At 44.2% G+C, this 15,295-nt stretch overlaps 1 protein-coding gene across 1 annotated transcript; it reads left to right on the forward strand.

The window, feature by feature from the left end:
- The first annotated feature begins 14 nt into the window (after positions 1-14).
- abce1 (ATP binding cassette subfamily E member 1) lies at positions 15-14,515 on the forward strand. The gene is made up of 19 exons (XM_006806089.3): positions 15-164; positions 1,237-1,378; positions 1,462-1,547; positions 1,668-1,765; positions 3,202-3,319; positions 4,148-4,285; positions 4,374-4,443; positions 4,843-4,939; positions 5,062-5,151; positions 5,225-5,346; positions 5,473-5,597; positions 5,979-6,075; positions 10,171-10,230; positions 10,303-10,361; positions 10,629-10,739; positions 11,030-11,172; positions 11,606-11,728; positions 11,808-11,919; positions 14,130-14,515. The coding sequence occupies exons 2-19, from the start codon at positions 1,276-1,278 to the stop codon at positions 14,175-14,177; spliced, it is 1,800 nt and encodes a 599-aa protein (XP_006806152.1). The 5' UTR covers positions 15-164; positions 1,237-1,275; the 3' UTR covers positions 14,178-14,515.
- The last annotated feature ends 780 nt before the right edge of the window (positions 14,516-15,295 follow it).

The following is a 15,295-nucleotide window of genomic DNA, read 5'->3' on the forward strand; positions in this document are numbered from 1 at the left end:
GCATGCTATCTGCGATACTCCCGCCATCTTTCCTGCCGGCTTCCAGCCCGTGAGAGGAACACGTTGCTGGAAAAAAAAACAGAAGTTTCACCCCACAGTTTTTGTCTCTAAACGTGTCTTCTCTTCTAATCCCTTCTTAACCGGGTAGCTGGAGCCGGATAAGGGTGAGTTTGTTAACTCATCGCCCTGGATTTTATTGCTTTTGACGTTTTTATTGCCACAGAAACGAGCAGATGTCGGGCTGCTGGGCCTCCGCTGCTAATATCGTGAAGCTAGCCGTTAGCATTCTCCAATGAACATCCTAAACTTCGCTTCCACCGGACAAGCGTCTCTTTATAATTGGTCCGTTAACCAGTGTAATTGTATGGTTACAGCTTGTTGGGAGTCAGTTAGTGTGGTTTCCCCTGTTTGCTCGTATTGCTGAGAGACGGGCCCTGAAAATATTGCGTTTTCTTTTAACGACAGGATCATGCGCCAAATTCCATTCGTAAATCTTCCAAATTATGATGTTTCACATCACTCACCGTAGCAGACAGTCATGGGATTATAATTCCAAGACATTTTTAAAGTGTTTATGGATAGTTTATTAATTCGGCATATGTATGCACCACAGATCAGCACGTTATTGGAGGAGAAATCCCTAGTTTGATGCTCGTCGCCACCGCCCGTCATGCTAGAATACAGCTAGTTAAAATAATTAATATTATGAGTTAAATTAATGCCGAACTAAAAAGAAAGTTGGGCACAGATTGTTTAAATGAGTTGAAGCGGGTGTTTCCAGACACATGCGTACAGACGTGAAGCAACGATGAAAGGGCAGAATTTTAAATGGACCCTGGTGTGGCTCGCTCTTTCTTTACAAAAGACTGCAAAGCTCAAATGGGCCCGACTCCTGGGGGCCTAGATACGCACACACCAGACCAGGATCAGAATTAAAGACAGCAGGTATTAAATGCAGCCACAGGCTGGTTTAGGCAGGAGATCTGCAGCACTCTATTGTTGGATAAAAAGAGCGTTTGTTCAGAACCGAATGTGTTGTTTCAGCAGAGTTAACATTGTGCATGTGGACGCAGGTTTGACCCCGACTGCTGCACTCTACATTTAGAGACTTTTTGGATGGTTTTGGGCAGCTGCATGCTAATCATGACTCAGTTTATAAATTGTTCCTGTTTCTCTTTGTATGTTTAATCACATTTTCTCAAAACCAGCTCCTCAGATATCAATTTGTTTCTCCAGCTCCACAGGTGCTAACGTCCATCATTCCCGCCCTCAATCATGGCGGATAAGAACACCAGGATCGCCATCGTCAACCATGACAAATGCAAACCTAAGAAATGCCGTCAGGAGTGCAAGAAGAGCTGCCCAGTCGTCCGTATGGGTGAGTGTGGAGATGATCGCACCGACGGCACAAAGTAGAGTGAAAGAGAAATATGTCTAAATGTGAACCGTGTGTGTCTTCAGGTAAACTGTGTATTGAGGTGACTCCACAGAGTAAGATAGTGTGGATCTCAGAGTCTCTGTGCATAGGCTGTGGCATCTGCATCAAGGTAATCTTAGCGCCTGAATATCTAGCAGGAAATGATCCTTTCAGACTGCTTTTAGTCACAACGTTTAAACTATTAAGAGTGTGTTTTTGAAGTTTGTTTCGTGACTTTTTCTCCTTGCAGAAATGTCCGTTTGGAGCACTGTCGATCGTCAACCTTCCCAGCAACTTGGAGAAGGAAACCACACACAGATACTGCGCAAACTCCTTCAAACTGCACCGGTACGGCGATAAACCTCCAGTCTGTTTACCTTCACTTCACAGCTGAGCAGTGTTTCCTCTGACATGTTACAAAGGCCTCGGGAAACAGGTCGGAATTAAGTTCCAGCCTAGCTGTTATTCTTGGATCGCTCTGATCTGTTCTGATCACCTCCACCATGTGCTATGATTTTAATTTTAGTTATTACTGGTTAATAGATGGTGCTTTCAGTTTTTGTTTGGAGGGTCCACAGATTCTTAGCCTGGAGGCTGCACATCAGGTCAGGTGTGGTTTTGCAGCACTGTCCAACACGGACTTCTGTTGGAACATCTCGCGAGATCTGAGGAGAAACAAGTTGTTTTGTTCACACAAATAAAAGAATCTCCTTGACTTTACTACTCCATGGAGATGAAATCAAAAGTGAAGATCGCTCTTTTGATTTCCTGGAGGAGATTTAGGATCCGTGAAAGTGGATCGAGCTTCACGTGATGATCTCAACAGTAAACAGAAGTTTACGTCCACTCAGGTCTACAACCCTGTGAGTGTTCTCCTCACTTGATGCCCTCTATGTGGAAGCTGGACTCCTCAACCTGCTACTGCTCATAGCTGGAGAGCCAGCTCTGATGATCCAGACAAGTTGATGCTCATTCTCTGCACAACAAGAGGACCTTTAAAAAGTGAGAGGTTGACCTTGGAGGGGAGAATAATAAAAATAATGTTTCAACTGTTAATGATTTTTATGCTTTAAATAAAAGCAATAATCAGCTGGCTCTCCACTGAGGTCCTAACCCAGGGCTGTGAGGCTGCCGTTCGAGTCGGTACGACCATCGTACTCTGAATATACTCTGCAGACGCGAACAGCTGGAGAGCCGCTGTCCATGTAGTCATTCCTGAGAAGTTGCTGCGCTGTCATGTCAAGTTCTCTGCTGACGAGTCTGCGTGGTCACTGAAACAGAGCGGCATTCAAACGTCCGCACAGACCCTCGTCTTAACCGTCTGATGATGACATTTACGTCATTTTACGTAAGCGGACCCTAACGGGCTCATGGAGCTGGACAGAGTAATTCCTGATTAAAGAGAGGCAGCTGAATGACATCGAGGATCGTCACATCATGACAGGAAGCACAGCTCTAGTTCAATACCAGCAATTGGACTTTCAAAATAAAAGCATGGGAAGTGACACATCAGTCTTTAAGTCTCTGAAGTACACAAACATACCCAGGTATCCCATCTATGTAAAGAAACACTAAGACTTCGGGTTTAAGTAAGAGCTGCTTATTATTGCTCAGCAATGAAGTCATTTCAGAACCATGGCAGCAAAGAAAAGCCGTCAAACCAAAGCAGAAACACCTGAAAGGAAAGCTGACACTGAATGATGAAATTATTTGATTATTAGCTTATTTTAAAGTCTGTTATGGTGGGTCAAGATGTTTATAGTGTGTGTGTGTGTGTGGTGCAGGCTGCCTATCCCCCGGCCCGGTGAGGTTTTGGGGCTGGTGGGGACCAATGGTATCGGCAAGTCCACAGCTCTGAAAATTCTGGCCGGAAAACAGAAACCAAACCTGGGGAAGTTTGATGTGAGTGTTCACACATGACTGACACACACACACACACACACACACACACACACACACACACACACACACACACACACACACACACACACACACACACACACTCACAGGCCAGCAGTCATGTTGCTGCTGGCCTGAGAAGATAATGTTTGGGTGGAGTTGCCATTTTTGGTTTGCTGGCCATCAGTTTAGCAACAGGAAAAGATTAAGGTGTGGCTCCACCGACCGGTCGGGTAACTTTATCAAATGCTCTTCTCACTCCTAATGATGGTTGAAATCTTTAGCCAAAGCCAAAACTCTTGATTAGGTTCTAAAGTTCCATTTAAAAACAAAACTCCTCGTTTGTAATTCAGTTTGACTCATTTACTCATGTTGTTCAGCTCATTCATTGTAAACCCACAACTTACTGATACTTACTATAGTTTTTCTTGAATTTTTGTACTTATGTAAGTATCCTTACAAATCCCATATTTCCTGTTAGTAAAGTAGAACAATTTGCACATCTGTTCCATAAGACAGATGTGTTGCAAGGAACAGACTTCAGGGACATTTACATGGTAAACCATTTTGCTTGAAAAGCTACGAACCAATTAACTTGTGCAGGACAACACACCAAGTTATGTTTACATGGACTCTGTCAGCCCAGCTTTGCATGATTCACATTCAAAGTAATGCTTCTTTGTCTTATACTAGACCTCATTGCAGACACTCAGTTCATCATCCTGGATCTGATACAGACCCCGGAGTTTTTCACCCTCAGGGATCATTTCCACACATTGACCTCTTTGTCAGAAGCTTTGTGTTTTAATGATCCGTACTTTGAAATCCCAGAATCCTCCAGACTGGCAGGAGATCCTGACCTACTTCAGAGGGTCCGAACTGCAGAACTACTTCACCAAAATCCTGGAGGACGATCTGCGGGCCATCGTGAAGCCGCAGTACGTCGACCAGATCCCAAAGACCGTCAAGGTTCCCGACTTTTCCTTGAATATATCGTTCCTGTTGGCATGGGCGTTCACTCTGATGGCCGGTTGTAATTCTTCGTCTCCACCTACAGGGGTCAGTAGGGGCCATCCTGAGCAGGAAAGATGACACAGACACGCAGGACCTTGTCTGCGAACAACTTGGTACACACACACACACACACACACACACACACTCTTAATTACAAGCTGAAGAACCTTCATGTGGAAGCGTTTACACGCTGACTGTAAACAGTTTAGTGCCGTTATGAACAAACACAGTCGTGTGTTAGTATTTTTAGGTTGATACACACTCTTTACTCTTGTGAGGACCATGTGACACATCACAGGACCATTCATTGGAACAGATTTATTTCATGGGTCATATTTAAAGAAAGCATGTGTCTCCGTGTGGAGCTGATAAACCAGTTTGTGTGCAGAAACTATTCCTATTCTTAAAATAAGCATTTAATCCCAGGGATCTTCCCCCTGTTTTGGATTTTTTATTTTTTTAAAGCTGCGTATAAACAACATTTCTAATATCGTCTCTGTGTTTGTCTGCAGATCTGAGTCACCTGCGGGAGAGGAACGTGGAGGATCTGTCCGGAGGAGAGCTGCAGAGGTTCGCCTGTGCTGTCGTCTGCATCCAGAGAGCTGACATGTGAGGAAACAGCTCGAAAGCTTATTTATTTAATATTTAACAAACGTATTGTTTTGTCTGTGAGCTGAGAGCCGAGCTCGCAGACTGACCGCCGTCCTCTTGTTTCTGCTCGTCTGCTGCAGTTTCATGTTTGACGAGCCGTCCAGTTACCTGGATGTTAAACAGAGGCTGAAGGCCGCCATCACCATCCGCTCACTCATCACCCCCGACAGGTTTGTCACTTCAAAGCTTCGGTTTGATCCCTGGAGGTGCACCGCCGCTCTTAAACGTGACGTTGCGTTGCAGGTACATCATCGTGGTGGAGCACGATCTGAGCGTGCTGGACTACCTGTCGGACTTCATCTGCTGTCTGTACGGAGTCCCGAGCGCCTATGGAGTCGTCACCATGCCCTTCAGCGTCAGAGAGGGTAAAAACATTATTGCACCACACCTCTGTAAAAGTGTGAAGAAACAAGTGGTGGTATTTGTCCTTAATATCACCGTCGCTAAGTGGACCCAAAGCATGTCCTGATCTTCCTGCATCCTTCCTCCAGGTATCAACATCTTCCTGGACGGTTACGTCCCCACGGAGAATCTCAGGTTTCGCGAGACGTCGCTGGTCTTTAAGGTGGCCGAGACGGCCAATGAGGAGGAGGTGAAGAGACTCAGGCATTACCAGGTCAGTTTATGTGCCTAATCTCTGAATCACTGCTCATTTGCTTTGGCTCGTTGTTTTCTTTTTGTTTTTCCTCCCCTACCACTTCCATTTCCTGTCGTGTTTTTCTTTTCAAAATAAAAGCTTCGTCACACGGGGCTGTAGTTCTATCTGCCGATTCCTTTTCTTTCTTGAGCTTTTTCAGTCTTTGTTTAGAAATGTCGTCATTAACCCTTTAAAGCTCACCACAGGACCAACTCCGTTCATTATTGAGATACACAAATTTTTATGAAGTGCAAGAAAAATGAAAATAAATATTATTGTGCACAATTTGCAAAAAAGCAGCATAAGAAAATGAGCCGAGTTGCTTCTTTGTTCAATGTTTGATTGTTTGCTGTCGTTCAGTATCCGGACATGTCGAAGACGATGGGCGAGTTCACGCTGGACATCAAAGGAGGAGAGTTTACAGACTCTGAGATCATGGTGATGCTGGGAGAGAACGGTGAGCTGCGCTGAGGGTTTTAGTCTAAATCTCTGTGGTCAAGGTTTAAAAATGTTTTTAAATTGAACTTTTTAGATGTTTCCTTTAGAAGCAGCTTTGGAGGCCGTCACATATTTTATCATTTCCAAGCCAATTTTAAAAAATCTAATTTAAAGGGTGTGAACCTGTAATTTTTCTTAGTCAGTTATTTAATCGCAGAGAAGAAAAGTTGCAAAATATGAAAAATCTTGTAGCTCAGACGAGCTAATTTAAAATGGCACTAAAGGAAAATAATGAAACTATGAAATAGGGCAGGGCGATATGGCCAAAAATATTTATCACGATATATATTTGAAAATTTGCGATAACGATATAACTGACGATATAATTTCTGCAAGACAAAATACAACTCCACAACTTTACTAGCGCAAAAAAACCCCATCCATTTATTTTCACTTAAACAAGCAGCTGTATTTTTATGTGCATTAAAGCTATATAAACATTTAACAGTGCAAATGCAAATTCCTTGCTGAAAGTTTAACCAAAAGGCATTTCCAGTAGAAATGGGCTGACATATCCTGAGCATAACCATGTATAATATCCACTGAGGTTAAAAAGAGATGCTTTGCTACATTAAACTGCAGTGTGCCAAATAAAAAAGTAAAATATGTATTTTTCGGACCATAAGGTGCACGGGATTATAAGGCAACAAAGCAGTCAGATAAATCAAACCATTCAACTCATTCTTCTTGCTTCTTCCACTTCTGTACCATTTATTCATTAATGCTGTATTCTGTCACAGCTGCTCTATTCACAAGTTGTTGCACTATATTAATCACTAACCTTCTATTGTGGATGGATTATCTCAGTTGTTCTCCTGACTGAAGTTTGGTCCGTTTACAGCATCCTGCCATGAGATTGCATTTGTCTCTAACCATCAGGAACCTTCACGTTAACTTTTATCGAGTGGAAAATTGTTAGCGTTCATCCTCCAGCTTCACTGTTTATATTATGCTAACACAGCTGTGTCGCTAGCGATCACGTAGCACATCATTATATACAGTGGGGCAAAAAAGTATTTAGTCAGCCACCGATTGTGCAAGTTCCCCCACTTAAAATGATGACAGAGGTCAGTAATTTGCACCAGAGGTACACTTCAACTGTGAGAGACAGAATGTGAAAAAAAAATCCATGAATTCACATGGTAGGATTTGTAAAGAATTTATTCGTAAATCTGGGTGGAAAATAAGTATTTGGTCACCTCAAACAAGGAAAATCCCTGGCTCTCACAGACCTGTAACGTCTTCTGTAAGAAGCTTTTCTGTCCCCCACTCGTTACCTGTATGAATGGCACCTGTTTGACCTCATCATCTGTATAAAAGACACCTGTCCACAGCCTCAACCAGTCAGACTCCAAACTCCGCCATGGCCAAGACCAAAGAGCTTTCGAAGGACACCAGGAAAAGAATTGTAGACCTGCACCAGACTGGGAAGAGTGAATCTACAATAGGCAAGCAGCTTGGTGTGAAAAAATCAACTGTGGGAGCAATCATCAGAAAATGGAAGACATACAAGACCACTGATAATCTCCCTCGATCTGGGGCTCCACGCAAGATCTCATCCCGTGGGGTCAAAATGATCATGAGAACGGTGAGCAAAGATCCCAGAACCACACGGGGGGACCTGGTGAATGACCTGCAGAGAGCTGGGACCAAAGTAACAAAGGTCACCATCAGTAACACACTACAACGGCAGGGAATCAAATCCCGCAGTGCCAGACGTGTTCCGCTGCTGAAGCCAGTGCATGTCCAGGCCCGTCTGAAGTTTGCCAGAGAGCACATGGATGATACAGCAGAGGATTGGGAGAATGTCATGTGGTCAGATGAAACCAAAGTAGAACTTTTTGGTATAAACTCAACTCGTCGTGTTTGGAGGAAGAAGAATACTGAGTTGCATCCCAAGAACACCATACCTACTGTGAAGCATGGGGGTGGAAACATCATGCTATGGGGCTGTTTTTCTGCCAAGGGGACAGGACGACTGATCCGTGTTAAGGACAGAATGAATGGGGCCAAGTATCGTGAGATTTTGAGCCAAAACCTCCTTCCATCAGTGAGAACTTTGAAGATGAAACGAGGCTGGGTCTTCCAACATGACAATGATCCAAAACACACCGCCCGGGCAACAAAGGAGTGGCTCCGTAAGAAGCATTTGAAAGTCCTGGAGTGGCCTAGCCAGTCTCCAGACCTCAACCCCATAGAAAATCTGTGGCGGGAGTTGAAAGTCCGTGTTGCTCGGCGACAGCCCCAAAACATCACTGCTCTTGAGAAGATCTGCATGGAGGAATGGGCCAAAATACCAGCTACTGTGTGTGCAAACCTGGTAAAGACCTATAGTAAACGTTTGACCTCTGTTATTGCCAACAAAGGTTATGTTACAAAGTATTGAGTTGTATTTTTGTTATTGACCAAATACTTATTTTCCACCCTGATTTACGAATAAATTCTTTACAAATCCTACCATGTGAATTCATGGATTTTTTTTCACATTCTGTCTCTCACAGTTGAAGTGTACCTCTGGTGCAAATTACTGACCTCTGTCATCATTTTAAGTGGGGGAACTTGCACAATCGGTGGCTGACTAAATACTTTTTTGCCCCACTGTACCAGCTAGCCAAACTTCAGTAACCTTACAAACGTCACTGCTGTTTAGTTTCCTGTCTTCATTTATGTTGGAAGTGATAGCAGAGCTGTATGTTTGATTTTTTTTCAGAAATCTCTCAGTCAGAACATGCTATATCATGCTTAGGTAACTAGCGAGCTAACTTCTGCTAACTTCTAACTCCGTTAAATGTAATGAATTCTGTTTTCATGGATGCCTGGATGTTAAACATCATAGTTACACCTGGTAAAGCAGCAACGCTGATCGTTTTATTAAAGATGGAAGAATTTAGACAATTTTTAACTCTCAGTGATGTTCGTTTGGCTTCGGGACCTTAAAGGACAGAGTTTAGGACCCAGATTACTCCCAGATTTACGAGCATCTTAGTCCGACAAATACGGCAGCCGCTTGCATGTTCTACAAAAAATGTGCTTTGTTGTTATCTGACGGACAAACACCAAACCAGTTAGGTTGCACCATTTTTACAAACTAATTCTGGTTTATCCGTTTCACTCAACAATCTAATTTACCCATTCTCATTCTCCGTTTTACCCATATTGTATCGCGATATTTCATTTTCTTATCGTTGCCTAGCATTGTACCGGTATTACCGTCAACGGTATAATATGGCCCAGCCCTACTATGAAATATAATAAAAAATATGGATCATCTTGTTTCCTCTGACTGTTTCTCTCTAACGTCAGAACAACTGGTCAAAGGAGCTTGCAAAGAAAAGCGTCTGGACTTCTTTAAGTTACTTGAAAACGTTTCACCTCTCATCCGAGAGGCTTCTTCAGTTCTAAGGTCAAATGGTGGAGAGTCCCAGATATAACCCTAGTGGGAGTATCCCCCCACAGAGGGACAAAAGGACCCCCTGATGATCCTCTAATCGCCTGAGCCAAGGTGTGGAACTGGGTGTGGGTCCCAATCAGCCAGAGTTTCGGGTGAGTTCATTGTGAAACCTGGCCCCACCTTATCATGCGAATTCCTGAGGTCAGATGGCCCAGGGTGTGAGTGGGCGTTAAGGCGTCTGGGAAGGGATCTCAAAACTGGATTATAGATGGCAGAGAGTTGGTGTCGTAAACTACCGCCTCTGTTCAAAGATGGTCGCTCACAGTGGACATAGATGGCTTCTTTCACTCCTCTTTCAAACCAATTCAATTTTTGGTTCAATTTTTGGGGGTCCTTTTGTCCCTCTGTGGGGGGACACTCCCACCAGGTTTATATCTGGGACTCTCCACCATTTGACCTTAGAACTGAAGAAGCCTCTCGGATGAGAGGTGAAACGTTTTCAAGTAACTTAAAGAAGTCCAGACGCTTTTCTTTGCAAGCTCCTTTGACTACGATGACCTGGATGACTGAGAACCTTCACAGACACGTCAGAACAACTGCATTTCTCACAAAAATGAAAAAGCTGACACGTGCACGTCTGAAAGTGTGTATGTGTGTTTCCAGGCACAGGGAAGACAACCTTCATCAGGATGTTGGCCGGTGGGCTCAGACCTGACGGAGGAGGTGAGTCTCTCTCTCTCAGATGAAGCCGGATTAAACGGGACGCACCCACTGACCCTGAGCTCTGTCTTTCAGGCGAGGTTCCCATCCTGAACGTCAGCTACAAGCCTCAGACCATCAGCCCCAAGTTCAAGGTCAGCTCTCGTTTTCTGACCGCAGACCCATGACAGGATCATCCATCCGCCTGTTTCACAGCTTTCAGCCTGCTGATTGATTTTAGTCAGCAAACTGAATTTACACAAATCCAGGGTTCAGAGTCCAAAAAGTTTAAATAAAGTTGAAGCAGACTTTTACCATTGTTCATATTCTGAAAAACAAACGAAAATTTGATACATCAGATTAACGTCTGCAGCGACCAAGGTCCGGACTCTGATGGAGTCGAGTGTGTTTTACGTTTTCAGGGCAGCGTCCGAGCTCTGCTGCACGAGAAGATCAGAGACGCCTACACGCACCCGCAGTTCATCACCGACGTCATGAAGCCGATGCAGATCGAGAGCATCATCGATCAGGATGTAAGAGAGACACAAACATTCTCGTTTGGATATCTTAGTGAGGACATCTAATTAACCTAATGCTTTCCCTAGCCGCTTACCCTAACCATCAGCCTCACTGTAACCCTGACACTAAAACCACATCAATCTTTTTCCGTTTTATTTTGTTACTTGTGTGTCATCAGACTCAATTGAAACGTAATTAAAATAAAATGTAAGGAGACTTTTTGAGCCGACTGGAGGGTAGAAAGCGTTTTCTAATGAGATACGATGAGGACGGGGTGATGAAGCTGCCTCTGCTCCGCCCACAGGTGCAGAACCTGTCTGGAGGTGAGCTGCAGAGAGTCGCCCTCACGCTCTGTTTGGGAAAACCGGCCGACGTGTACCTCATCGACGAGCCCTCTGCCTACCTGGACTCCGAGCAGCGATTGATGGCCGCCAGAGTCATCAAGAGGTATGCGCTCCTCTCCCTGCTCCTCAAGCAGCTCCCTTCCTCCTGTTCATCCTCGAACACAAGCGTCAACGAATCCATCGAGCGGCTTAAAACTCAGGATTTCTTTTCCGTTTTACTTTGATACAAAGTCAGACGAGAGCGCGTCTTAATAATCATATTTCAGGTAATCTCCTCGTTTCAGCTTCATTCTTGGACTCTGTGAGTAGCTTTGCATGATTTACAGCTCAACAGTATTTTTGTTCTTTGTTATTTGATTGGTTAATCTTTGCAGCGGTGGAAGATGGTAAGAAGTGTCTGTCATGTCTCAAAATATGTAATTAAGGAGGAAAACTTGCACATTTGATGACCTGAAACGGTCTAATTAGGAGGCCTCGTTGTTGTCGCGTGTCTCTGCCCGTGTGTGGCGCTGTTGTGACACGTCTTTTATTCGCAGGTACATCCTCCACGCCAAGAAGACAGCCTTCGTGGTGGAGCACGACTTCATCATGGCAACCTACCTGGCCGACAGAGTCATCGTGTTTGACGGGATTCCCTCCAAGAAGACTTCAGCCAACACGTAAGATGAACCGCCAAGTCTGAGCCGCTTCGTCAGCTCGCCGGCCGCCGCCACGGTAACGCGATGTTTGTTTTTTCAGGCCTCAGAGTCTGCTGGCTGGGATGAATCGCTTCCTGTCGCTGCTGGAGATCACATTCAGGAGAGATCCGAACAACTTCAGGCCGAGGATCAACAAACTCAACTCCATCAAGGTAACGCCACGACCCGACCTCCATGTTTATTTGAACCTTTATTTAAACACACTGACCATCACACACGGACGGACTCTTGACACGAAAACGCAGCACTGAACTAATAATATTAAAAAGTAACTTTAATGACACATTAACACTTTATTTTCCATCACACTTCAAACGTATGTGTAGTTGACTCATCGAACGAGGTTTAATTGAAACATGAAACTTAATTTTAAAGGTTTTTCCAACAACTGCAGAGGATTAGAGACGTTCCTGTACTTGGGTCTGATGTTTAAATCTGTCTTTGAGCTTCTTCAGGTTTTTGGGTCTGTGTGAGCATCAGAGTATAAACAAGTGTCCATGATGACGCAGACAGGTGGCATGTCATGTATGTAACATGAGATGAAATGTGGTGAATTATGAACAACCCACCATCAGCGCAGTCACGGCGAGACTCGTGGGACATGAACAAATAAAACGTGTAACGGCCTCGTTAGAGCCTGTTTATACTCGCCGCACAACAAAAATGACATCTTGTCCATCTGGATGTCGTTTCAGCCAGTCGTGCATTTCCTGATCTTTGTAACCTGTCACAGGTGCCGCTGCAGCCGGTTTGCTGACGCAGTTTATGATTGTAGTTGTTTTTATCGGCGCTTTAGTGACGTCAGTGCAGAGGCTCAATGATCGTGCTGAGGGGCACCAGTGTGAGGCTTCTCCGCCTCCTCCGGGGTGATGTGGAGGTTTTATGTCAGTGGTGACACATGACGAGTCCTCGCCCGTCAACACCGGTATAAATGATACAGAGCTGTGGTGATTTCACCGTGACCTGTGCTCTGCCTCACAGGTGTCAGGGATGCACAGAGCTCCACACAGCAGAGTCCAGCTGTGATTGGTGCCGTGCTTCAGCCAGGCGGAAATCAGTTTTCTTCAGATCTGAGAGTCTTACATGACAAAGATGCAGCGGGTCGATCCATTAACTCGATTTATTTTGATTTACAACATTTCTGATTCAACCCAAAGGACGTTTCTTTAAAGCTGATCTAACAAATAAAACCCATTTGTTAAAAAATAAATCAAAGAAACTAAAATACAAATCTAAACCCGTACACTATAGAGAGGGAAAGCATTATTATATATTATAAATATATTTTTAATAAATATATTTAGTTCAGGCTCATTTCCAGCTCCATGTTTTTATTTCTTGGAGACCATTAGCTTTGCAGGTCAAAATAATCCTAATTTATCTTGGTCGCACATGCTCATGCTGCAGTGTGATTTGCTGTGTTTTAGTCCATTGTTGCCAGGCAACATGATGACATCATATGTCATGCATAACAAGTTTTGCATCAACAAGTTTTGTTGAAATTGAACCGATGCGATGCTGTTATAAAGTGTTGCTGGTGCATAAATACTCCAAATGGGTCATTTTAGCCCACTGGAAGGTGGTTGCTAGGCAACAAGATGACATAATATGTGATAAAGATGAAGCTGCGTACACGGTGGAAGCGACAGGGCGACCAGAGACCATAAAGTCAGTGACTTTCGACGAAATAACAGCTGGTGACATGAGGGGGGTGGGAACCAAAATAGACTTGACTCAACTTACAGGTGAACCAATGAGAGCGAAGAACACAGCTGACCGACATACTACCTGGTAGTAAAAGTGTTAGAGAGTTACCTAGGCAACTGGACCCTGGAATGTTCTCAGGCAATCGGTTGCCGGTTTCAAGGCGACGTGCGACTGGCTGCCAGCATGAAAGCAGCTGAAGAACCTCGTGGCCACCTCTTGATCGCGAGTTTGCAGAGACTGAGCACTTTTAGCTCCGCCCCTTCAAGCAAATGTTTTTTACGATTCACTGTTTTTGCCCAAAGCCTTGGATTTGAGCAGACGGTTCTAATCTCTTGACCTGCTCACAGGCATTTAGTATTTTCTCCTAATCTGTTCAAACCCGAGGAAGCATCACAGTGCTGCTCCGGTTTCACTGAAGACTCTTCTACCGTTACATGTGATCACTTTAGAGCTTTTACTGTGCTGAGCTGCAGTCGTCCACTCAGCTGTGGGTTAGTTAGAGATAATAATTAGAAAATGTAGCCCTCCCAGCATTATATATGCTGCTGCACTACATGGAAGTCTTTATGTAGGGGGGTAGACACAAAAATGGGAATGGTGATATCAGTGAGGAGGAATCAGTCCGACCTTTGACCTCTGCCTCATCTCTCCTCAGGACACGGAACAGAAGAAGAGTGGGAACTATTTCTTCCTGGACGACTAAGACCCACCTGACCAATGGCGACTACCCAGCCGCATCTTGGAGCCGGCGCACGCTCAAGCGTTATAACCTCAACATTTCATGGCCGGCCTGCCAAACAGCAGACATATTAAAACTTTAAATAAAAAAACATTTAAGAAAAACAAAGAAACATCAGCCTATATGTACCGGACTGCGTTCAATAGCCAGCAATGTTGTGAAGTGTTTAAAAATAAAGTGCATTGCGTTGTGTGTGTGTGTGCGTCAGGCTGAACACGCTCGGCTGAATTCAGAGGCAGCGAGAATATTTTAACACCCGTACATTTACAATCAGAATAAACTGATGCTTCCTGAACCAGGAATGCTCCGTGTGTGTCTTTGTTTGTAAACACCTCACAGACTCAAGGCTAACAACTCAATTCAGTTTTATTTACAAAAAAGATAAAGACTCTACAACAATACAGAGGAAACCCCCACAAACGCTTTGTGACAATGGGATGGAAAAACTCCCTTTTAACAGGAAGAGACCAGCAGGCTTGGGGAGGGACAGACATCTGCTGTGACCATTTGGGGGTGAGGAGAGGAACAGAGTGACAACTATTCAGACTGTGCTTGACACCTACACGCAATTTAGATTCACCAGTTAACCAAACCAGTCACTGCAAGTCTTTAGACTGGAAGTAAACCAGTACCCAGACACACCCCAGGATTTGAACCTTGTTGGTGTGAGGCAGCAGTGCTAACTGTGCAGACACCTAGGAGCTAAAATATGGTTTAAAAGCATTTTCATAAACTCTAGAGCAGAGGTGATCAATCAATTCTACAAAGGGGCCACATGAGAAACTGGGACTGTTGTGGAGGGCCTCACCAATAAGCTGGACTGTTTTTTGTTTTTTTGATAGTTGCAATTTATGGACGTTCCCTAAACACATCACGTTTTAGTCCTGGAGAAAGAGCAGCTATAAATAAACAACTAGTGTATGCCTGTTACCAGTTATCATTTCCTGAGCCCACTAGTTAAGTCATGTTGCTGCACATGGTGTGCAGAGACCGTCATGTTTGTTTCATGTTAGCTGGATGATGTTATGATACATATATCATCCCGCTTCCACTGGGTGGCGCTGTAACTGTGACCTGTTATT

The sequence above is a fragment of the Neolamprologus brichardi genome, chromosome 3 (assembly GCF_056152115.1).
Source record: "Neolamprologus brichardi isolate AB-2024 chromosome 3, ASM5615211v1, whole genome shotgun sequence".
In the NCBI taxonomy this organism is placed as follows: domain Eukaryota; kingdom Metazoa; phylum Chordata; class Actinopteri; order Cichliformes; family Cichlidae; genus Neolamprologus; species Neolamprologus brichardi.